The sequence below is a fragment of the Saimiri boliviensis genome, chromosome 8 (assembly GCF_048565385.1).
Source record: "Saimiri boliviensis isolate mSaiBol1 chromosome 8, mSaiBol1.pri, whole genome shotgun sequence".
NCBI classification, from domain to species: Eukaryota; Metazoa; Chordata; class Mammalia; order Primates; family Cebidae; genus Saimiri; species Saimiri boliviensis.
This window is the reverse complement of record NC_133456.1, coordinates 17030958-17055403: the sequence shown is the minus strand read 5'-3', so window position 1 is coordinate 17055403 and position 24446 is coordinate 17030958. Positions and strand designations below refer to the sequence as shown.

At 43.4% G+C, this 24446-nt stretch overlaps 2 protein-coding genes across 3 annotated transcripts in view; both read right to left on the bottom strand.

Moving 5' to 3' along the window:
• The window catches only part of ZNF445 (zinc finger protein 445), a 56853-nt gene extending 48570 nt beyond the window's left edge, over positions 1–8283 (bottom strand). For both annotated transcript variants that reach the window (XM_074404012.1, XM_039477669.2), the window contains exon 1: positions 8197–8283. The gene's annotated coding sequence lies outside the window, so the exon portion shown is untranslated. The remainder of the gene's footprint in view (positions 1–8196) is intronic.
• On the bottom strand, positions 1603–20516 carry LOC101035442 (uncharacterized). The gene is given in 5 exon segments (XM_074404020.1): positions 1603–10730; positions 13292–13369; positions 13372–13417; positions 13720–13811; positions 20433–20516. Coding segments are annotated over 5 exon segments (1683 nt in total). The 5' UTR covers positions 20446–20516; the 3' UTR covers positions 1603–9276.
• Between the last annotated feature and the right edge of the window lie 3930 nt (positions 20517–24446).

The window sequence follows — 24446 nt, the reverse complement described above, 5'->3', positions numbered from 1 at the left end:
CAAACTAAAAGAGACCACTCAAAACAAGGCTGAGAATCCAGCTCAGTTTATGGCCCGTCTAGCTTCCACTCTCAGGTGATATACATTAAACCCTGAAGGACCAGAAGGACGCCTTATTCTTATGCATTTTATCACTCAATCAGCCCCTGACATTAGAAAAAAGCTCCAAAAGTTAGAATCTGGCCCTCAAACCCCACAACAGGACCTAATTAACCTTGCCTTCAAGGTGTTCATTAATAGGGAAGAGGCTGCCCAGTGGCAGCACATCTCAGAACTACAGATGCTTGCCTCTGCCGTAAGACAAACCCCTGCTGCTCCACCAGCCCAAAAGGACTTCAGAATGTCCAGATCACAACGTCCAGCCGCCCCTCCAGGACCTTATTTCAAGTGTCAGAAAAATGGCCACTAGGCCAAGGAATGCCCGTAACCCGAGATTAGTCCTAAGCTGTGCCCCATCTGTGCAGGCCCCCACTGGAAGTTGGACTGTCTGACTCACATCACCATTCCCAGAGCTCCTGGAGCTCAAATCCAAGGCTGCCTGGCTGACTCCTTCCCAGATTTCCTCGGCCTAGTGGCTGAAGACTGATGCTGCCCAAACATCTCAGAGGCCCCTTAGATCATCAGGGACACCAAGCTTCAGGTAACTCTTATGGTGGAAGGTAAGTCCATCCCCTTCTTAATACGGAGGCCACCTGCTCCACACTGCCTTCTTTTCAAGGACCTGCCTCCTTGGCCTCCGTAACGGTTGTAGGAATTAATGGCAAGGCTTCCAGGCCTCTCAAAACTCCCCAAGTCTGGTATCAATTAGGCCAGCACCCCTTTCCACATCCTTTCCTAATCATCCTCACCTGACCAGTTCCCCCTTAAGCCATGAATATCTTAACAAGATTGTTTGCCTCTGTAACCATTCCTGGACTACAGCCCCACTTCATTGCCGCCCTCCTTCCTGAACACATACCTCCCTCAACAGCTCCCCTTATATTGTCCTACCTTAACCCTAAGGTATGAAATACCACCTCCCCATCCCTTGCTACAAGCCACTTGCCCCTCATCATCCCTTTAAAACCTAACCACCCATATCCTGCCCAGCATCAATATCCCATCCTTGCACAAGCCTTAAAAGGCCTAAAACCTGTTAATACTCGCTTGCTGCTACATGGCCTTTGCAATTCTCCCACCTCAGCTTCCTGAGTAGCTGGGACTACAAGCATGCAGCACTGCGCCCAGCTGGGGATTAGGTTTTAACAAGTGTTTTGGAGGCAACAAAACCACTCAATCCATAGCAAGATAGATGGCCACAGCAGACCATTAGCGTTTATCAGCTTTGAGTTTCAAAAATCCCTCAGTAAGCCAACTCATACCATCGGCCAAAACATCTTTGAACCATGGGGTGCACACAGTAAGGGAACATCCCCTATGGGCTGTTCAGCCTGCTCTGGCAAGACAGTTACTTTATGGAGTTGGCAGACCCCCCTGGGATCCCAATCAGGCTCCATCTTATATGTAACATTTTCATTTAATGATGGTACTTGGCTGAACTTGTCATGTTTTATTAGTAGGATTAGTGAGCACTGTGAAAAAAAAAAATAAAATCAGATAAAGTTAAGAAAAAATTAAAAGTTTATTGTTCAAACAAGAAGTACAGACCACAATCTAGAAGACTCAAATCAAGTGGTAAGAAACTCTTCTTACAGAAGTTACAACATAGTTTATAATGTATAAAGAGGGGAATATTTTGACGTTTTATAATTGGCTGTTACACATTCTTTTTAGGGAAAGTTGGGCTGTTTAAGCTCATTGGTCTATAGCTGATTGGTTTAATTTCAGTGAATCATGCTGGCAAGGATGTAAAGCTTACATGTCGCATTTCATTTATGATTAGAGAACAGCATTTCAGGGAAATCAGAATGATTAGTTTTGGTTACACAGTTGCAGGTGGTCAGCCTTGGGGTATTTCCAAACTGTAGCTTCCATTTTTATTTTTCTTTAACAATACCTGCATGAGATGGGCAGCTCAGGTCTTAAGGTCACATACAGTGCTTTAGTGGTCAAGTGTTCTGTTTCCATTAGAACCCAATAGCAGGCTAGCAGCTGCCATTCAAAGGGACTATATATGGCAAAAATCTTGGGCAATTTATACGACCAAAACCCAAGGGCCTGGTGCACCCTGATAGCAGCCTCTTGTTGCCACAGTCTCCGATCTGTATGGATAGGAGTCAGTGAGACCCGTAGTTCCATGGGCCTACATTAATGGCAAGCCCATGTTAATGAATGATAGGCCCCTAGAATCTGCTGTTGTTGAGGGCACCGTTCAGAGGTGGTTGTGTTGTGGGTACTTTTAACTAAAGGAGGCCAACTAATACTCAAATGTGATACATGTTGTCTCCAATAGCCAAACAGACCAGCTATGGAGCTTCTTTCTTGTAGGTGGGGGCTGCCAACGACAATTTTTGACTTTATCAGGAATACTCCCCTAGTTACTGGACCAGGTAGCTCCAGGGACTGAACTTGTTGGGCAAGTCCCTGGACCTTATCAGGGCTGACAACTCAGCCTGCATGTCATATTACCTATGACCTTATGTATGGAGTAGTCAACTTGTTTAATAGGCTGGCAATGAGCATGTTATTAATATAGTAGATGACAACTACTTTTAGAAGTAACTGGACATGTTGCAGGTCAGGAGAATGGAAGTATTGCTATGGACTGAACTGTATCCCCCAAATTTGTATGTTGAAGCCCTTAGCTTTGATATGATTGTATCCAAAGTCTTAAAGACAGGAATGAGGCTGGCTGTGAATGTCCACCATTCCAAACAAGAAAAGAATGACTCTTCTCTTGGCTATTCAGAGATCATCAGGGATACTGCCTCAGTTTCCACAGGCCAGATGGTCTCCAACAAAAGCCATGGGGGAGTGAACCCTTCCTGGCATATCTGTAGAGTCAGGACCACCACCCAGGGGGTCCTGGAGAGGGCAGTATAGGACTAAAGAGGATTATTCATGAGCCTAAGATCTCATGAAATTTGTCTTGATAAATTTTAGACTTGCATGAGACCATCCTTAACCCCCTCCAGGCTGGAGTGCAATATGATCACAACTCACTGTGGCCTCAAACTCCCATGATCGAGCCACCATGCCCGGCTAATTATTTTTATAGAAATGAGATCTCCCTATGTTGCCCAGGCTGGTCTCAAACTCCTGGACTCAAGCAATCCTCCCACTTCAGCCTCCCAAAGTGCTGGGATTAAAGGCATGAGCCATCACACCCAGCCTCATCATCCTTTTCTTCCTTCCAATGTCTCACTTTTGGAATTGTAATACCTCATCCATGCCTATCCCATCACTGTATTTTGGAAGCACGTAACTTGTCTGATTTCACAAGTTCATAGCTGGAGAGGAATTTTGCCTCAGGATAAATTATACCTTGGGTCTCACCCATATCTGATTCAGATATTTAGATAAGATTTTGGATTTTAACTGTTAGCTGATACTAGAATGAATTCAAACTCCGGAGGCTGTTAGGATGGAATGAACTTACTTTGCATGTAAGGACATGAAGAGAGTGGCTAGGAGTGGAATATTATGGAATGAATAATTACGTTGAAGCCCTAACCCCAAATGCTATGATATTTGGGGATGAGGACCTTTGGAAAATAGCTAGGATTGGAGTAGATCATGAGAATGGGGCCCTCATTCTCACTAATGCCCTTAAAAGGTTTCGAAGAGGCACCAGTGCTCTTGCTCCCTGAAATGTGAGGACACAGGAAAAAGGGGGCCATCTGCAAACCAGGAAGAGAGCCTTCACCAGCATTCAACCATTCTGGCATCTTGATGTTCAACTTTAAAGCCTATAGAACTGTCAGGAATAAACGTCTGTTGTTTAAGCCATCCTCTATGGCAGGCATCCCCAAACTTTTTACACAGGGGCCCAGTTCACTGTCACTCAGACCGTTGGAGGGCCGCCACATACTGTACTCCTCTCACTGACCACCAATGAAAGAGGTGCCCCTTCCTGAAGTGTGGAGCGGGGCCGGATAAATGGCCTCAGGGGGCCGCATGCAGCCCGCCGGCCGTAGTTTGGGGATGCCTGCTCTATGGTATTTTGTTATAACAGCTCAAACTGACTAAAACAGTTGCTAAAGATATATCCCTCCCAATCCCCTCACCCAAAGAATTAGGCCTAGTTACTTTAAGCAAGACTTCATGAACAATTCCCATGTTATACAAACTCTTCATAGTAATAAAAGAGAAACACAACTTTTTCAAAATTATTTTGCAAAGCTAGCAAAGCATTACCAAATTGAATCTACTTCTGTACTTAATAAAAACTCACTATAAGGCCAGGCACAGGGGCTCACGCCTGTAATCCCAACACTTTGGGAGGCCGAGGCAGGTGGATCACAAGGCCAGTTCAAGACCAGCCTGACCAACATGGTGAAGCCCGTCTCTACTAAGAATACAAAAATTAGCCAGGTATGGTGGTGGGCACTGTAATACCAGCTACTAAGGAGGCTGAGGGAGGAGAATTGCTTGAACCTGGGAGGCAGAGGTTACAGTAAGCCGAGACTGCACCACCTGTACTCCAGCCTGGGCAACAGAGTGAAACTCTGTCTCAAAAAAAAAAACCCCAAAAATATAAAGAAAACAAAACTCACTTTGAACAAACAGATTTTACTTGAAAAGTATAAGGAAATTGCAAATATTTGCAAACTTGTCAAGAAAATGAATTACAAAAAGAAAAAAGAACATAATTTATAAAATTACAACAATGCATTTTTAAAACTTGATAGAATATAGCAACTAATCCTAATAAAAACTTTGTATAGGCCAGGCACTGTGGCTCACACCTGTATTCCCAATACTTACGGAAACTAAGGCAGGATGATTACTTGAGGCCAGGACCACAAGACTAGCCTGAGCAAAACAGCAAGACCCCAATCTCTACAAAAAATAAAAATAAAAACAAAAACTTAGGTGTAGTGGCACAGGCCTGTATTCCTAACTATAGGGTAGGTTGAGGCAGGAGGATCCCTTGAGCCCAGGAGTTCAAGGCTGAGGTGAACTATGGTTGCATCACTACACTCCAGCCTGAGCAACAGAGGGAGACTTTGTCTCTAAAACAAAAACAAAACAAAACAAAACAACAACAACAACAACAAAAAACTCCAAAACTCTTAAGTACAATAATAATTGGGAAACCATGCACTGTGCCCAGCATTGTTACCTTACACATAGTAAATAATGTATCCCTCACAACCCTATGAGGTAACTCTATTTTATAGATGGAGGAACCAAAATACAAGGAAGCTAAGTGATTTGCACAGGGTCACACACCTAACAAAGTGGTGGACTCTGGATTTGAACCTAGAGCACTGGGAACAAAATCTGTGCTCTTAACCACTAAACTACACAGCTTCTTGTAGAAATAAGATTAGAAGGAAACTTCCTAAATACAGCAGAACATCAAAATCCAACAATGCACCATATGAAACTTTGAAATACTAAAAACATTCCCCCAAGAGTTAAGCGAGAGACATCTACTCTTCCACATTTTTCGAAGTTCTTGCTAATGCACAACATAAGTGACATCAAAAGACAAATAAATCCTTATTTATTATAACCTTAAAAAGCTAGAAAACGACTCTAACAAACTATTTTTTTTTTTTTTTGAGACGAAGTTTCGCTCTTGTTGCCCAGGCTGGAGTGCAATGGCGCGATCTCAGCTCACCGCAACCTCCGCCTCCTGGGTTCAGGCAATTCTCCTGCCTCCGCCTGCTGAATAGCTGCTACTACAGGAATGCGCCACCATGCCCAGCTGATTTTTTGTATTTTTAGTAGAGACGGGGTCTCACCACGTTGACCAGGATGGTCTCGATCTCTTGACCTCGTGATCCACCCGCCTCGGCCTCCCAAAGTGCTGGGATTACAGGCTGAGCCACCAAGCCTGGCCCTCTAACAAACTATTAAACCTAAAAATAATTTATCAATATAACTGGATCCAGATACAATTTGTTTAAATCAATAATTAAAGTTTATACTAGCAATGACCAACAGAAATTGAAGTATGGCTTTCAAATGCAGCCGATTTTCCTCCATCCAAGAGCCTGAGGCTTTTTCAGGATTTACTTGTACTGAGCACCTACACCAGATGGATGGTAGTGAGTTAATATAGTTAGGAATGGTGCACATTCCCATACTCCAGAGGCTTAGTATGGGAGGGAATGAGCAGACAAGAACAAGAAGGTAAAATTGCAGCATCCAAAAGGCAGGATGGTTCTTCTGAACACATGACTGGCAATCCAACTCAGGGCAGAGAACCAGAAATGTGCAACTCATGTGCTCATATAGTGAGGCTCTTCCCTAAAATCTGGGTGCTCCCAAAATAAAACACTTAAAGAAGAAAAAGTCCTATCTGCATATCTTTTAAAAGAAAATGGAAACAAATGCAAAAAAAAAAAAAAGCTGAAAACACTTAAAATACGTATTTACAAATGGCAGAATTCCAGTTGTGTCATGAGTTCAGTTTTGTTGTTGTTGCTTTTGAGACAGAGTCTTGCTCTGCTGCTCAGCTGGGAGTACAGTGACCTCAGCTCACTGCAACCTCTGCCTCCCAGGTTCAAGTGATTCTCTTGCCTCAGCCTCCTGAGTAGCTAGGACTACAGGTGTGCACCACCACACCCAGCTAATTTTTGTATTTTTAGTAGAGACAGGGTTTTGCCATGTTGGCCAGGTTGGTCAAACTCCTGGCCTCAAGTGATCTGCCTGCCTTGGCCTCCAAAAGTGCTGGGATTACAGGCATGAGCCACTGTGCCCAGCCGAATTCAGTAATTTCTAAAGACCCTGAAAAACTTTAGGCCCCCAGTAATCCTTTCTAACTTTGTCTGAGATACCTCCCCCAGAATCACATTTAATTCTGATTTTCTTGATCCTCAACATTTTTACCTTTCTTCTGCATTGTCTGAAACATGCACCACAGCTACAAAATCACCCCTCCAGGTTACATGCCTGACATTGCCCCTCTAGCCTGTCCTCCACCTTTGCCATTCTGCGGATCCTGTCAGCCTGTTAAGGGGTCAGAGAGATGGAAAGAAAAGCGGGTGAACATTAGAGCCAAAGGTCCACCAGCACTGGGCCATGATTGCAGGGGTGGAAGGAAAAGTGGTTCAAGCTCATGGACTGACACATGACTGCAGAAAGAAAGAAAGTACTCTGAGAATTATTTCTTGGTTCTTACGTCTTTGCTGAGTGGAAGATGGTCTGGAAGATAATAATTAAGGCACAGTTCTCATCTTGAAATTAAGGTAGCAGTTGTAGTGAGACAGGACTAGATGATATGGGAAATAGATTAGTTTGATACTACTGTTTTACCAAAAACCTCATTACTGTGAATTCGAATCATCCAGGAACACTGCTAGCTGAAATTTTCAATCATCTATATCACAGCAATGAAAGTCAAGTCTTCTGGCAGTAAACTGACTGTACGTTTTTTGTTTGTTTATTTTTTTTTTTATTTTTGAGATGCAGTCTCACTCTGTCACCCAGGCTGGAATGCAGTGGCACAATCTCAGTTCATTGCAACCTCTGCTTCCCAGGTGCAAGTGATTCTCCTGCCTCAGCCTCCCGAGCAGCTGGGATTACAGGCACACACTACCACACCCAGCTACTTTTTGTATTTTTAGTAGAGACAGGGTTTCACCATGTTGGCCAGGCTGGTGTCGAACTCCTAACATCAAGTGATCCACCCGCCTGGACTTCACAAAGTGCTGGGATTACAGGTGAGCCATTGCGCCCAGCCGACTATAAGTTTTATTTAGGAAGCAGGATGCAGTCAGATAGTTCAGAATTAGAGTAAGTGTGCAGATCGAATTATGTTATCAGTAGGATGTCACTGCCCAACCCAATACCTAGATAAACAGACACTAATTCACACACAAATCCATTAGCTCCTTAAGACTGAAGTACCAGTAGTAAGACTTCCAAGGCTTTAAGTAGAAGATATCAATGAGCCTTTATATGTGACATACTATGATGAGATGCCACTTCCTTCTTTAGAAGCTTCTACTCCAGTGGATGTGATATGAGGGAGAGGGGAGACTATGCCCACGTTAATGATGACACAATTTGAATTTTGAAACTTATTTAAGAACTAGCATACTCAAGCTATTATGTATATATTAAAAGAAATAGATACCATACCTGATCTCAGGAGCTTACAAGCTGGTATGAAAGTATACACATATGTGGCCGGGTGCAGTGGCTCATGCCTGTAATCCTAGCATCTGGGAGGCCAAAGCGGGCAGATCACCTGAGGTCAGGAGTTCGAGACCAGCGTGACCAACAAGGAGAATGCCCATCTCTACTAAAAAAAAACAAAAAACAAAAAATTAGCTGGACGTGCCTATAATCCCAGCTACTTGGGAAGCTGAGGCAGGAGAATTGCTTGAACCCAAGAGGCAGGGGTTGCAGTGAGCTGAGATTGTGCCATTGCACTCCAGCCTGGACAACAAGAGCAAGACTCTGACAAGAAAAGAAAAGAAAAGGGAAAAGAAAAGGTCTACACATACACAACTATATGTGAGTATACTTTGGATGTATGTGATACGCATAACACATTGTAAGTTGAGAACAATTTACAAAAACATGTAACAGTTATATATTGTAGCACCAGCTAATTTAAAGCATTAAGGCTAAATCAATAGAAGTATAAAAGAAACAACTATGTGAAGAAGAAAGTCTTTCAGAGATGGTATAAATCTTGACTATTGTGAAGGAAGTAATTAGCAAACAAAAAGAAAAGTTTCCTAGCCAGAAAACACAAACATGAAGACAGATGTAGCTTACAGTACAAATTTTAAAAGTAGCTGTGGAAGGAGACGGCAAGGAGCAGGAATGAATAATATAGTAGACTGACTTAAAAAATGACTTTACGTAAATGGTTCAGTGGAGGAACTGCATTAAAATAAAGATAATATAACTGCTGTTCTTCAGAAATGCAGAATCTGATTGTGGAATGCATACTAATAAGATGGATTTTAAAATAGTTTTTTAAGAGAAAGAAGGAAAGCTACAAGCAAATGACATGTAATCCTTAATTTCCTACTACTAAGTAAGGATCAGACTAAGTTACACCTACTCTCCCACCTTAGTGACCCAAGGAAAAGCAAGTAGGGTATGGTCCACTGTGATAAGTGGTCTCCAGAGACCATGATGAGCATCCCTCTTATAAAGAAAGCTTAACTCAAAAGGTCCTTGCTCTCTGTCTCAGAGAACCATGCCTTAAGAAGATGACCGACTCAGCCCTGAGAGCTTCTCTCCGGTATGAGTTCGCTGGTGGTGGTTAAAAGTGGAACGCTGACTAAAGGCTTTCCCACACTCAATACATTCATAAGGTTTCTCTCTGGTGTGAACTCTTTGGTGCACGGTAAGCTGTGAGCTGTCACTAAAAGCTTTCCCACAATCATTGCATTTATAAGGTTTTTCCCCAGTATGGGTTCTCTGATGTACCGTAAGACTAGAATTATAACTGAAGACCTTCCCACACTCATTACATTCATAGGGTTTCTCACCAGTGTGAGTTCTCTGGTGTATAATGAGGTACGAGTTTTGATTGAAGGATTTTCCACACTCATTGCATTTATAGGGCTTTTCACCTGTGTGAAGTCTCTGGTGCCGAACAAGACATTTACTCAGACTGAATGCCTTACCACACTCACTACATTTAAATGGTTTTTCTCCAGTATGAATTCGCTCATGGTCAATGAGCTGAGAGATCTGATTGAAGGCTTTCCCACATTCACTACAGTTGTATGGCTTTTCCCCAGTGTGAAGGCTCTGATGTCGAATAAGACATTTACTCCGACTGAAGGCTTTACCACATTCATTACACTCATAAGTCTTCTCCCCACTGTGGGTTCTCTGATGGTCAATGAGATTTCTATTGGAACAGAACGCTTTCCCACACTCACTACATTTGTAAGGTTTCTTACCAGTGTGAAGGACCTGATGTCGAACAAGATTCTTACTCCGACTAAAGACTGCCCCACACTCCTTACACTCATAAGGTTTCTCCCCAGTATGGATTCTCTGGTGGTCAAAGAGTTTGGAGCTCTGATTAAAAGCTTTTGCACATTCATTACATTTATAGGGTTTCTCCCCATTATGGAGTCTCTGGTGTTGAATGAGATGGGAGCTGTGCCTATAGGCCTTTCCACACTCGCTGCATTCATAGGGTTTTTCCCCTGTGTGGGTTCTGAGATGAACAATGAGCTGAGAGGTTTGCCTGAAGGTCTTCCCACACTCGTTACACTCATAGGGTTTCTCTCCAGTGTGGATTCTCTGATGACCAATGAGGTGTGAACTCCAATAAAAAGCTTTGCCACATTCATCACACTGATAGGATTTCTGTCCCTTTAAAACTCCTTCATGTTCAGGAGGACTGGAAGATAGATGTGGATGTTCCCCAACTTCCTTATATTCCTCATATCTGTCTTTTGTGGATTTTTTCTTATCCTTATCTGTTATTTCCAAGAAATCATTTTCTAGTCTGTTCCTTTCTTCATTTGACAGTTGTCCTTCTAACTCTTTCAAAGTATCTTCAGAAACATCTCCAGTCTCTGTTCCCCCAGGAACCACCCCAAAGAGTCCCCCTGATGTCCTATTAGATGACTCTGATCCTTTAAAAATTTCCTGCTTCAGAGTCAACTCCGAACACTCCATCATGTTTCTACTTGCTGCCAAAAGAAATAAGAAAACTTTTACTCATTTCTTTTCCTGTTAAAGAAACAGAATCATAAAGAGCTTATGTACCTGAAAAAAAGTCACATTATGGTTAAGAAATGAGATGACACATTGAGAACAAGAATAAAATAAGAAATAGCTCAATTGGATCTTCAGGATAGAAAAACAAGGAAAAAAAAGATGGTCAGTGGAGGAGGGTGGAAAAAAGATATTGAGGCAGCACAGCCAAGTCAGAAGGGCCATTGGAAAGCAACAGACTAGACTGCAAAGCATGCTGTGATCTTACAGAAGTCACTCTCATGCTGTGTCTCATGCATGTAAAATGGTGAACTTTGAGTAGCTTTCCAACCATGACATTCTACGGTTCCATGGTTCTCAGAAAACATGTTGGAAGAAGGAAGGCTAGCAAATACCTCAGGTCAAATAAAAGAAAGAGACAAGGAAAAGATGGGAATGAATTGAGAAATTTCTACTATGAGGGTATGATTAGGAAAGTGTACAAAAAGGAGAGATCTGGTATGAAAGGACAGTACAAAGATTTGGAGAAGCTATCGGTTCAGAAAAGCTGGACAGCAGTATTGAAGGAGACAGCAGAGTTCTAGAAGTGGGGATGCCACTAGCCCTCAGAGCACTGGCCTGATAGGAGCCAGCTGCATACTCTCAGCAAAAGTAACAGGGATCTCAATAATTTGAAATATAAATTATGGCCGGGCACGGTGGCTCACACCTATAATCCCAGCATTTTCGGAAGCTGAGTCGGGCGGATCACCTGAAGTCAGGAGTTCAAGACCAGCCTAACCAACATGGTGAAACCCCATCTCTACTAAAAATACAAAAATTAGCCAGGTGTGGTGGCCTGTAATCCCAGCTACTCAGGAGGCTGAGACAGGAGAATCACTTGAATCTGGGAGGCAGAGGTTGCAGTGAGCCGAGATCATGCCACTGCACCCCACCCTGGGCAACAAAGAGTAAAACCCCATCTTAAAAAAAAAAAGAAAAATAAATACAAATTAAAATGACAGGCCAGGTGCAGTGGCTTACGCCTGTAATCCTAACACTTTGGGAGGTCGAGGTGGGCAGATCACGAGGTCAAGAGATTGAAAGCATCCTGGCCAACATACTGAAACCCTGTCTCTACTAAAAATACAAAAATTAGCTGGGCGTGGTGGTGCGTGCCTGTAATCCCAGCTACTCGGAAGGCTGAGGCAGGAGAATTGCTTGACTCAGCAGGTGGAGGTTGCAGTGAGCCGAGATCACACCATTGCACTCCAGCCTGGTGACAGTGCAAGATTCTGTCTCAAAAACAAACAAACAAACAAACAAACAAAAGTCTTTGATTCTTTGGAATATAAAGTAACTCAACAGGTAAATATTTGTCTCTGGAATTCTGAATACAAAATCTGGGAGAAGGCAGAGTAATCATGGCCATGGAAAAACACCAAAATGTGGGTTCCTTTCAATCACATCTGAATCAGGGCCATAACCATCATACCAGTTAGCCTATGGAAACCTAAAGCTATCTGGGTCAATGATTCCTAAAGCCCACCCTTTCCATAGTTGTCTACTGCCCTAAATGTGTCAATTACAGCACCTGCCCTGCCAAGAAGCCCTTCCAGGAAATTGCTCTGCTCCAGTCTTTCAGAGAGGAACACTTAGGCAGCCATGCTTTGTGGCAAGTGACCCTGAACATCCATGATGAGCTACAGTTGATTGGACCAGCACCAAGTACTAGACCCAAGGGCAGCTTATCTTTAGGTTGGTCTTTGGCCTCTGCTGTGGCCTGGGCCAAAGCTCTGCCCCAATGAGATGATGCATAATGGCTATAGCAATGGGAATCCGTCTCTAAGGAAATTTGGAACTGGAGATAGGGCAAAATTAAGGCAATTAAGAGTAGCAATAGAAGCTGTGAAGTGATGCATGGAGAGAAGCCAAGCCATTAGGAGACACAGCAAGCAACAAATATAAGGGGACAGGAAGTACAATTACGAAAGAGCTATGAAAAGGACAAAAGATTCACAGTGAAGAAAATGGGCAGGAGGAGGAGGACAAGCAGAGAGAAAACAAATAGAGAGATACACCGTGAGCAGCTGCTTTACATTCACACCAGAACACAGGCATCGACATCCATTTGCTTTTGTTGCTCTGGCTCCCAGGCTGCCCTGGGTCAAGGCACTGCTTCCCACAGTCTGGTCTAGCTGATCAGTTTATTCTGGGTTCCCATTCCTTTAAGCCTATGATTCACAGCTTCTTAGTTACAATAACTTGAGCGGCTCTCTCTTCCTTACAACTAAAAACACTCTACCTAAACCACCTTATGTCAATCAATAATGAGGTAAAGAGAATGCTGATCATTGTTCAAGCTGAATGATGGGTGCAGAGAGGGTCCCTATTCAAGTGGTCTCAGGCAGCTCCACACATACTGACTCTTACATAACTTACTTTAGTTTATCTATGTTTGGAAATTTTCATAGTAAAAAGTTTAAAAAGACAAGGAATATAACAAAGAGAATGCACAGCATATAGACTCTAAGTGACTAGGAAACAGAATCATTACCCAAGGAAGCCATGCTGTGGTCATTTTCTGGCATCATGTTCCAGTGCATTGCTCTCTGGCTGAGTGTGGGACATTTCATTTCTTCTGAGTATAGTTCACAAACAGGTCCTCAAACACCACAGTATCCTGGAATGACAAGCTCCAATCACTCAAGAACATTCACAGCCTGAAGGGCAGAGTCATCAGGCGTACAGAGGGCACAGAGTATGGGCTCTTCATGGACAAAAGTGTGGGAGAGAGGAGCTGAGATGATACCTCAAAAAGGGCAAGTCCAGGGCAAGACAGAATCCATTACCTTCAGGGAAGCAATTAGGCAGGAGAGACACAGGAACAGTTTTAGATGGGGCAGAGTCCTGGTGGTGAGACCTCTAGCCATTCCTGGACCAGAGTCTTCGGGACGTGGTAAAAACAGAAAGAACCAAGCTCACCTGGGGCCTGACCATCCGAAGTACAGTTGCCTCTGCTTGGTCTCCTGAGTTTCCCACTTGAGGAAGGGTAGGAACTGGAGAAGCAAGTTGAGCTGAGGGAGGAAAAAAAGCTATGAGTGGGACAAGCCCTGCTTCCGGCTCCTGTAAGATCTATGTTCCCAGTAAGAACCCAGGCACCTCACACACACTGACTCTTACCAACTTCCATAACAAGGCCTTATCCCAAGTGTGCTGTGAATTTGCCCTGGAGGGCATAGTACAGGGTGCCAGGTCAAGCTGAGAACTGGGTGTTCCTCCAAGTCCCCACTCTCTTCAACCTTTTTCAAGGAAGCTATTCTGGCCACACTCTCTCCCATGGCTTCTCTAGCACCAGCCAGCCCTGATTTTCCCCTCACAGTTCTGGTTCCTCATGCCCTGGTTCCTCTTCCTGCTCCTGCACTCTCATTATGGGCACTTCTTGCAACTCAGGCCCCTGTGCTTCCTTGTTCTTTCCGTCAGCAATCTCACCAACTCTCATCACTTTAACGGTGCTCTCACAGTTCTTACTTCTCTCCTAGACCCCTACCACACGCTTCCTGCTGTCTATGGGATGTTTCCCTTGGGTGTCCTGTAACACCTTAAGTTCAGTGTTTAAAATGTATGTTCTTACTACCTTCCTCTCTGGATTTCCCAAGTTATGTCAATGAGTTCGTACACTGGCCAAAACATTTTAATTCTGTGTTCTTCAAACACAAGTCCTATGAATATTTCCAAAACTGATTTCTAGATTCAACCAAATCCCTAACTGATTCCCAGGGGGCATCTTTTTAGAAGTCAAAAGCTGATCCTAAATTTTATGTTAAAATTCAAGAGACCCATACAGTCATAATTCTTCTTAAAAAGGAAGAATAAGTTGAAGGACTCAAACTTTTCAATTTCAAAACTTCCTACAGAACAACAGTCTTCAGGTTATTGTATTCCTGGCATAAGAACAGGCATATAATTCAAGGGATTAGAATTAAGAGTTCAGAAATAAACTTACATCTATAGTCATTATTTTACAATGGTGCCAAGATCGTTCAAAGTGGAAAGAATGATCTTTTCAACACATGGGTATCATCTATATGCAAAAGAATGAAGATGGTGCTCTACCTCACTCTATCTATAAAAATTACTTCTAAAAGATCAAAGAACTACATATAAGATCTAAAACTCACTGGGCGCTATGACTCACACCTATAATCCCAGCACTTTGGGAGGCTGAGGCGGCCGAATCGCCTGAGGTCAGGAGTTAGAGACCAGCCTGGCCAAAATGGTGAAACCCCATCTCTACTACAAATACAAAAAAATTAGCTCAGTGTGGTGGTAGGCACCTGTAATCCCAGCTACTTGGGAGGCTGAGGCAGGAGAATTGCTTGAACCCAGGAGGCGGAGGTGGCAGTGAGCAGAGATCCTGCCATTGCACTCCAGCCTGGGTGACAGGGCGAGATTCTATTAAAAAAAAAAACACACACCACCAACAACTAACACTCTAGGTATATGTCTTTGTGACATTCCATTTGGCAATGGATTCTTGCCACATGCACACCAAAATCATATGAAACATGGAAAAAATAAATAAATTCATCAAAAGGAAAACCTCTAGTGCATAAAAGAAAATAAGAAAGTGAAAAAGCATCTACAGACTGGAAGAAAACATTGGCAAATCATATATCTGATAAAGACTTGTATCTGGAATATATAAAGAATAAATATATTTACATTCTTCATATAGAGAGAATATACATTTATATTCTTTATGTATTACAACTCAATAATAAAAAGAAAAAAAAAATAACAAATTTTAAAATGGGGCCAGGGCACTCACGCTTGTAATCCCAGCACTTTGAGAGGCCGAGGCAGGCAGATCACCTGAGGTCAGGAGTTTGAGACCAGCCTGGCCAACATGGCAAAACCCTGTCTCTACTAATAATACAAAAACTAGCCAGGTGTGGTGGCAGACACCTGTGGTCCCAGCTTCTCAGGAGGCTGAGGCAGTTAGAATCACTTGAACCTATGAGGTGGAGGTTGCGGTGAACTGAGATCACGCCACTGCACTCTAGCCTAGTGATGACAGAATGAGACTTCATCTCAAAAATAAAAATGGACAAAGGGTCTGAACTGACATTTCTCCAAAGAAAAGTGTTAAAATGTCTATTAAGTACACAGGATAGTCATCAGGGAATGCAGATTAACAGAGCAGTAAGAAAGTACTTCACACCCAGTAAGGTGGCTAGAACGAAACCAATAATAACAAGCAATCGTGGGAGGCCGAGATGAGTGGATTGCTTGAGCCCAGGAGTTCAAGACCAGTCTAGGCAACAATGCAAAACCCTATCTCTAGAAAAAATATAAAAAATTAGCCAGGCCTGGTGGCACACGCCTCTGGTCCCAGCTACCTAGGAGGCTGAGGTGGGAAGATCGCCTGGGCCCGAAAGGTTTAGGCTACAGTAAGCTGAGATCACACCACTGCACTCCAGCCTGAGGGACAGAGCAAGATCCTGTCTCAAAAAAAAAAAAATCAGTGAGAGTATGTAGATATTGAAACTTTATCTACTGCTAATGGAAATGTAAATTGATGCATACACATATGAAAACAGTTGGACAGTTCCTCACAAAGTTAAACACACATTTACTAATTGGCCTAGCAATTCTACTCCTACATATATAGCCAAGAAAAAAGAAAATAGGCCAGGTGCGTGGCTCACGCCTGCAATCCCAGCAATTTGGGAGGCCGAGGTGGGCAGATCGCGAGGTCAGGAGTTTTGAAACCAGCCTGACAAACATGGTGAAACCCTGTCTCTACTAAAAATACAAAAATTAGCTGGGCATGGTGGCATACACCTGTAATCCCAGTCACTTGGGAGGCTAAGGCAGGAGAATTGCTTGAACCCAGAAGGTGGAGGTTACAGTGAGCTGAGATCGTGCCACTGCACTCCAGCCTGGACAACAGAGCGAGACTCAATCTCAAAAAAAAAAAAAAAGATGCCCATGCAAAAACTCGTACACGAATATTCACAGCAGCATTATATGTAACAGTAAAAGGGAAGAAACAATCCAGGTATTCATCTAGCTTTTCACATTTATTGGCATAAAGCTATTTACAGTATTGGTATTCTCTTAAAATTAAATAACTATATCTCCTTTTTGTGCACACTCTTAACAATCCAGGAATAATGACATCCTTAAACTGACATGAAGAATAGACCAAAGAAATCTACAACAGACCTGACACTAAATGGTAATGACACAAAAAGCTTTGCAATTAAAAATGGGAACAATCATACAATGTAATCCTAGACAATGCAACTAGACAAGAAAAAAATATGCAGAAAACTTTTAGACAAGAAATATGCAAAGCAAATATACTCAAGAATGATATGAAAAATCACCTAAAAAATTAAACAGAATGAACCAAAAAAACAGAACATGATGGGACATTAAGGAGATTGAATATATATTCAACATATACTCAATAACTTTCCAACACAATAGCAACAACCAATCAGAAAATGAATTAATACAATAGCAACAAAAATATAAAGTACTCAGAAATAAAGCTAATAAAAAATGTACAAGACCTTAGTGGAGGAATAGAAAACTCTGCCAAAAGACAGAACAGATACACATTTTGTATGAGAAAACACACTTCTTCAAAGTCAACAAAATCTAACCACAATGTAATTTTTCTTAGAGCTTGAAAAGTATATTCTAAAATCCAAATGAATAAGTAAAATAAGAAAACTTTTGATATGTAGAAAGTTTTGTTCTACCAGACAATAAGGCTTAATATAAAGCTGTAGTACCTAAAACAGCATATATTACCGAAGAAACATGCAAACCATAGATAAAAGGAAAAAGTACAGAATCCTGACACAAGCTTATACATATATAAAAGTTTTGGTTTTTTGTTTCTATGGAGATGGAGTCTTCCTTTGTTGCCCAGGCTGGAGTGCAGTGGTGTGATCTCCACTCACTGCAACCTCCACCTCCTGGGTTCAAGTGATTCTCCAGCCTCAGCCTCCTAAGTAGCTGGGATTACAGGCACGTATCACCATGCCCAGCTAATTTTATGTTTGATGTATGACAGAGATTGTATCACCACAGTGTTGCCTAAAAACAAAACAAAACCCAAAAAACAGGGTTCATTCACCTGGTGAGTAATGACTCTGAGAACGCAAGTTTTGATCAATAGGAGTTTTACTACTTGGTGTACGGAGAACACTGGTAGTATTTTTCAAAGCAGTGTCTCTCTAAGGAAAAGTAATAGGAGAGTTTTATGGGTCAATGGAGAGTGGAAAGGCTACATCATCACATGTATAGGAGGGGTTCCAGAGGTGCAGACGCAGTAAGTCACTATGCCAGCACATAGGTCACGTGTTATGTAGCTACTCCCCAGGTGGAGACTTTAGCATGGTAACGAAGACAGTTCACTCAGGTTCACCTATAAGTTGCTGGGGTCTGTCAGGAGCTGGGTTTTGTTTTTGTTTTTGTTTGAGACGTAGTCTCGCCTGTCACCCAGGCTAGAGTGCAGTGGCTTGATCTTGGCTCACTGCAACCTCTGCCTCCCAGGTTCAAGCTATTCTCCTCAGCCTCTGGAGTAGCTGGGATTACAGGTGCATGTCACCACACTTGGCTAATTGTTGTCTTTTTAGGAGAGACGGGGTTTTGCCATGTTGGTGAGGCTGGTCTTGAACTCCTGACCTTGTGATCCACCCGCCTCAGCCTCCCAAACTGCTGGGATTATAGGTGTGAGCCACAATGCCCAGCCAGGAGGTAGTTTTAACTAACTAGGTGACTGCAATCCACACAGGGTTTAGGAAGAAATAGACTGCAGGGTAGGAAGCTGTAAAACAGGCTGATTGCTCATGTTGATTAAATTCCTACAATCCCTGGAGGCCCTGTCTACTTACAGCAGCACGATCTTTTTTTAAAGAGTCCCAGAAGGCCGGGCGTGGTGGCTCACGCCTGTAATCCCAGCTACTCAGGAGGCTGAGGCAGGAGAATTGCCCGAACCCAGGAGGCGGAGGTTGCGGTGAGCTGAGATCGCGCCATTGCACTCCAGCCTGGGTAACAAGAGCGAAACTCCGTCTCAAAAAAAAAAAAAAAAAGTCAGATATCAGTAACCACAAATAAGAGAACTTAGCTCAGCAGTACTACTCAGGCCTGAATCCTTGCTTCATTACCATATTAAAATCTCCTCCTAGGCCAGGCTCACACTTGTAATTCCGGCACTCTGGGAGGGCAAGGTGGGTGTATCATGAGGTCAGGAGTTCAAGACCAGCCTGGCCAACATGGCAAAACCCCATCTCTACTGAAAATATAAAAATCAGCCAGGCATGGTAGCACGCACCTGTAGTCCCAGTTACTTGGGAGGCTGACAAAGGAGAATTGCTTGAACCCTGGAAGCAGAGGTTGCAGTGAGCCAAGATTGCGTCACTGCACTCCAGCACGGGTGACAGAGCAAGACTCTGTCTCCAATAAATAAATAAATAAAAATTAAAAAATAAAAAATAAAAATCTCCACCTAGAAGGTAGACATGCACTTTGCTAGGCACTTACAGTGCTGGGTACAAAAGAACGAGACTGAGCACACTCCAGTTCTTCCTATTGGGCCACCTCTTTCCAGGAATCCCTGCCCTACATGTCCTAAGAGATCTTAAAAATCCCCCTTCACCACACCCATAGGAAGGTGCTTTGAGCATGAGCTTCCCTTCTCCATTCCTTCATCAACAAAGTTTCTGCTCTGCTTAATGGAACCTGGTCTCATTTTATTGGCATGAACACCACCAGGCAGGTAAAGGACCCACTGAAGTCAAATAACTATGCTTGAGAATTGGTAACAGTAGCATGACAAGTCAGTGGGAAAGAGTAAACTAATCAATGCATTGTGTTGGGACAACTGGCTAGGCAAATAAAAATAGCAAATAAAATCACATAAAAAATAAATTCTAGTTAAAGAAACTTAAACAAAGCTAAAAAAAAAATCCATAAAGAGCCGGGCGCGATGGCTCAAGCCTGTAATCCCAGCACTTTGGGAGGCCGAGGCGGGTGGATCACGAGGTCAAGAGATCAAGACCATCCTGGTCAACATAGTGAAAGCCCGTCTCTACTAAAAATACAAAAAATTAGCTGGGCATGGTGGCACATCATGCCTGTAATCCCAGCTACTCAGGAGGCTGAGGCAGGAGAATTGCCTGAACCCAGGAGGCGGAGGTTGCGGTGAGCTGAGATGGCGCCATTGCACTCCAGCCTGGGTAACAAGAGCGAAACTCGTCTCAAAAAAAAAAAAAAAAAAATCCATAAAGACTCTAAGAACCCTGGTGTAAGCAAGAATTTCTTAAGACAACAATATGAAAACAGTGAATATATTTGAATACATCAATATGAAAAACCTCTGTCCAAAAGAAAAGAACACCAAACACAAACCACTGATAGAAGTGGAAATGTAACAGCCAACAGGAAGGATAGTTTGAAAGTCCACAGTAAAACCAAAAAGACACATTCCTTATGCTTCAGAAATTAAACTTGTAAGAATCTGCTCTGAAAAAAACACTTGCACCGGTATTCAGACATTTACAAAGGCATTCACTAGAATATTCTTTGTAATAACCTTATACTGGATTTAACCTACTTGTCCATCAATATGGCTAAATAAAAGTAGCATTTTTATAAAATCAAATACTATACAGCACCTAAAAGGAACATACTAAATCCTTATGCATCCCCATGATGTTTCATTATTCACCAGGTGGTCAGGCTGTGTAGCCAAGATTAAGGAGCCATCGAAGGAAGGAACAGCACATGGTTTGAGGTCTCTGAGAACAGACGCCAACGACATCAGGCCTCAAGAGGTACAGTGTTTATCTACAGCAAGAAGAGAGAAACAGAGCACAAGATCCAGCCTCCTGCAATGCAAAGATTCCCCACAGCCAGCAGATCCATTCCACAGCCAATAGGGCTGGTGTTATGCACACACCCCACTTAGTAAGTTAGAAAGATCTCAATCCACCTTCCCCACTCCCATGGGGTCTGAAATACAGAAAGCTGAGAAAATGAATGAAGACCACTGACTTAAGAGATTAAACATAACAAAGGAGTACACATGAAGTCTGAAACAGTGAACGACACAAGGCATTAAATGCAGCCCAGGCTGTGAGGGCTCCAACTCTGCAAGGAAATGTTCCACGCTCACAGGTCACTCTTACATTCTTAACTTGGCAATGGGCTCTTAAAAAAAAAAAAAAAAAAAAGACATTAAAAACTGTCAATTCTTCAAAAGACATTAAAAACTGTCAATTCTAATCTCCCAGTTTGGATATTCCTTCTTTCATTAATTTAACAAATACCTACTAGGAGCACCTACTATGTCCCACACTCTAAGGTAACAGTAGTCAATAAAGCAGACAAAAAGCACTCCCCTGGCAAGGAGCTTATGGGAAGATCAACAAATATATGTCATGTTAGACCGCGACAGGTGCTACGAAATGAAATAACACAAGAAAAAGGGAAAAGTCTAATTATGCCAGACGTTTTAAATGTCAGGAGACCTGGAGACTAAGATTTCTGGACCGTGACTACTTTCACTTTTCTTCCACTTTCCCGTGTTACCTAATTGTCTCTAACAAACACGCTTTATTCGCATAATTGGGTAAAAGGATAAAGCCGGAAAAAACCAGGACTCTTGCAGATTCTCTGTCCTGAACCCTCGGGGGCGGAGAGGTACGCCCTCAACGTGGCGGGGGCGGGATCCACGGCCAGACCCCCGCCCCGGGAGCAGCTTCCAGGCCGAGCCTCGCCCTCCACTCTCGCCCACACAGCCGCCCCACTCCCCACCCTCACCCCGCGCCCCACCCGGCCGCTCACCTACTCTCGCCGCCAAGAGACAACCGATACCTAAGCCGCCACGGCAGCCGCCCGACGCGCGCCTACCTCCCAGCGGTCCCAGTAGCGCAGGCGCGTCGCCGCCCCGGGGGCCTCAGCGCCCTCTCTAGGAAACTGGAAAGGCCAACGTCTCAGCTGCTCCCTGGCCCCGGGGCGGCGGGTGGTTCCGCTTGTACAGCATCCTCACCTCCTGCCGCTGGTCACTTCCCTTCCACGCTTGGATGCCCAGGCGCGCTCCAGACCTCCATTGGCTTTAGCCTATTTTCCTACACCCCTCCCATCGGGTCTGCGGGGCTGCCCTGGAGGCCTTTCTCCCTTCGGGGAGGAAAGGGATCCAAAGCCAGGGATGAAAATAGGGGCAGCGGCAGGGCACGGTGCACTGTGGCTCACGCCTGTAATCCAACAAGTTGGATGCAGACTTATAAAAGGCAAGATGAAAGAACTAGGGGAGCCAGGTGTGGTGACTCAAGCCTGTAATCCCATCACTTTGGGAGAACGAGGCGGACGGATCACAAAGTCAGGAGTTCAAGACCAGCCTGGCCACTGTGGCAAAACTCCATCTCTACTAAAAATACAAAAATTAGCCAGGCATGGTAGTGGGCACCTGTAATCCCAGCTACTTGGGAGGCTGAGGCAGAATAGCTTGAATCCAGGAGGCAGAGGTTGCAGTGAGCCAAGATTGTGCCACTGCACTCCAGCCTGGGCAACAGAGCGAGACTCAGTCTCAGAAAAAAAAGAAAGGACTGGGGAGTTGTTAGTAGGATGATGTGTACCATTGAGTATCCAGTTAACACTTTATGTGTAGTCATCAATCAGTGGACAGTGGCAGAGAACACTTAAATACAGAGTCGGAATGCCTCAACTGTTCCTTCCAAATCAGGAGACAGGCTGGAGACAGTAGACAGAAATCAAGTGGCTGGGTAGTCACAAGGGCTGGGTGTCTCCCTGCTGAACAGTATAATTGCTGTAAACGAGGGACTCTTGTGACGTGTGCAAATACCATCTACTGCCATCATGTGAAGGATGTAGGTAAGTAATGAGGTCTGGGGCAACCCATCTGAGGTTTGTCTGTGGTCTGGAGGAAATGTTACAATCCTCAGGCCTTCCAGCCTTAGCCATGGCCAACATGCAGGTTTCGTGACTGGCAAACATGGGTGTAGTTCTTGACATGAGTAGTAGTGGGTGCTAAAGACTGAGATCAAGATCTTCCCAAGAAGGAAGCTTGTAAATTCAGGTGAAATAGTGGTCTGGATGGAGCAGTGGGGCTAACATGACCTTTATAACTCACAGAGGAATGGCATGGTGTTTTTTGAATACAGTTGACCCTTGAACAACATGGATTTGAATGCCCTGGGTCAACTTATACATGAATTTTCTTCTGCCTCTGCCACCTCTGAGACAGCAAAACCAGCCCCTACTCTTTCTCTTCCTCCTCAGCCTACGCAATATGAAGACAGTGAGGATGAAGGTCTATATGATGATCCACTTTCACTAATAAATAGTAAATATATTTTCTCTTCCTTACGATTTTTTTTTTAAAAGACAGGGTCTTGCTCTGTCACCCAGGCTAGAGTACAGTGGCCCAATCATAGCTCACTTCAGCCTCACCTTCCCTGGCTAAAGCAGCCCTCCCATCTCAGCCTTCAGAGTAGCAGGGGCCACAAATGTACACCATCACAAGTGCCAAATTTTTAAATCCTTTGTAGAGATGGAATCTCTTCATATTGCTCAGGCTGCTCTAGAACTCCTGAGCTCAAGTCATCCTCCCACCTTGACCTCCCAAAGTGCTGGGATTACAGGTGTAAGAAGATTTTTATTTAAATTGAGATAGGATCTCACTCTGTTGCTATAGGCTGTGGTATGATCACAGCTCACTCCAGCCTCAAACTCCTGGGCTCAAGGGTTCTTCTTGCCTCAACCTCCAAAGTAGCTAGGATCTCAGGTGTATGCCACCATGCCCAGCTTATTATTATTATTATTATTATTATTATTATTATTATTATTTGAGACAGAGTCTCACTCTGTCACCTAGCCTGGAGTGCAGCGGTGTGATCTCAGCTCACTGCAACCTCCGCCTCCTGAGGTCAAGTGATTCTTCTACCTCAGCCTCCTGAGTAGCTGGGATTACAGGCATGCACCACCATGCCTGGTTAATTTTTATATTTTTATTAGAGACAGGGTTTCACCATGTTGGTCAGGCTGGTCTCGAACTCCTGACCTCGTGATGTGCCCACCTTGGTCTCCCAAAGGGCTGGGATTACAGGCATGAGCCACTGTACCTGGTCTGCCCAGCTAATTAAAAAAAAATTTTTTTTTTCGTAGAGATGGAGTCTCACTATGTTCCAAAGGCTAATCTTGAACTGTCCTCAAACAATCCTCCTGCCTGGGACTCCCAAAGTGCTGGGATAACAGGCATGTGCCACTACACCTGCCCAGTTTTCTTATTAACATTTTCTTTTCATAATCTACTGTATTGTAAGAATACTGTCTATAATACATGTCATACAAAATATATGTTAATCAACAATTTATGTTATCTGCAAGGTTTCTGATCAACAGTAGATGATTAGTAGTTAAATTTTGGGGGAGGCAAATGTTATATGCAGATTCTCTACTTCATGGGGATCAGTGTTCCTAACCCCTATGTTGTTCAAGGGTCAACTATATGTCCACAATTCTTTGCTACTTCTCCCTTTGAGAGATGGAGCTGGACTTAGTGACTTGCTTTTAACAAATAGAATAAGGCAGAAGTGATGATGGGTCACTTCCAAGATAGGTTATAAAAATGTCTATGGCTTCCTTTGTCCTCTCTTTCTGAGATCAAT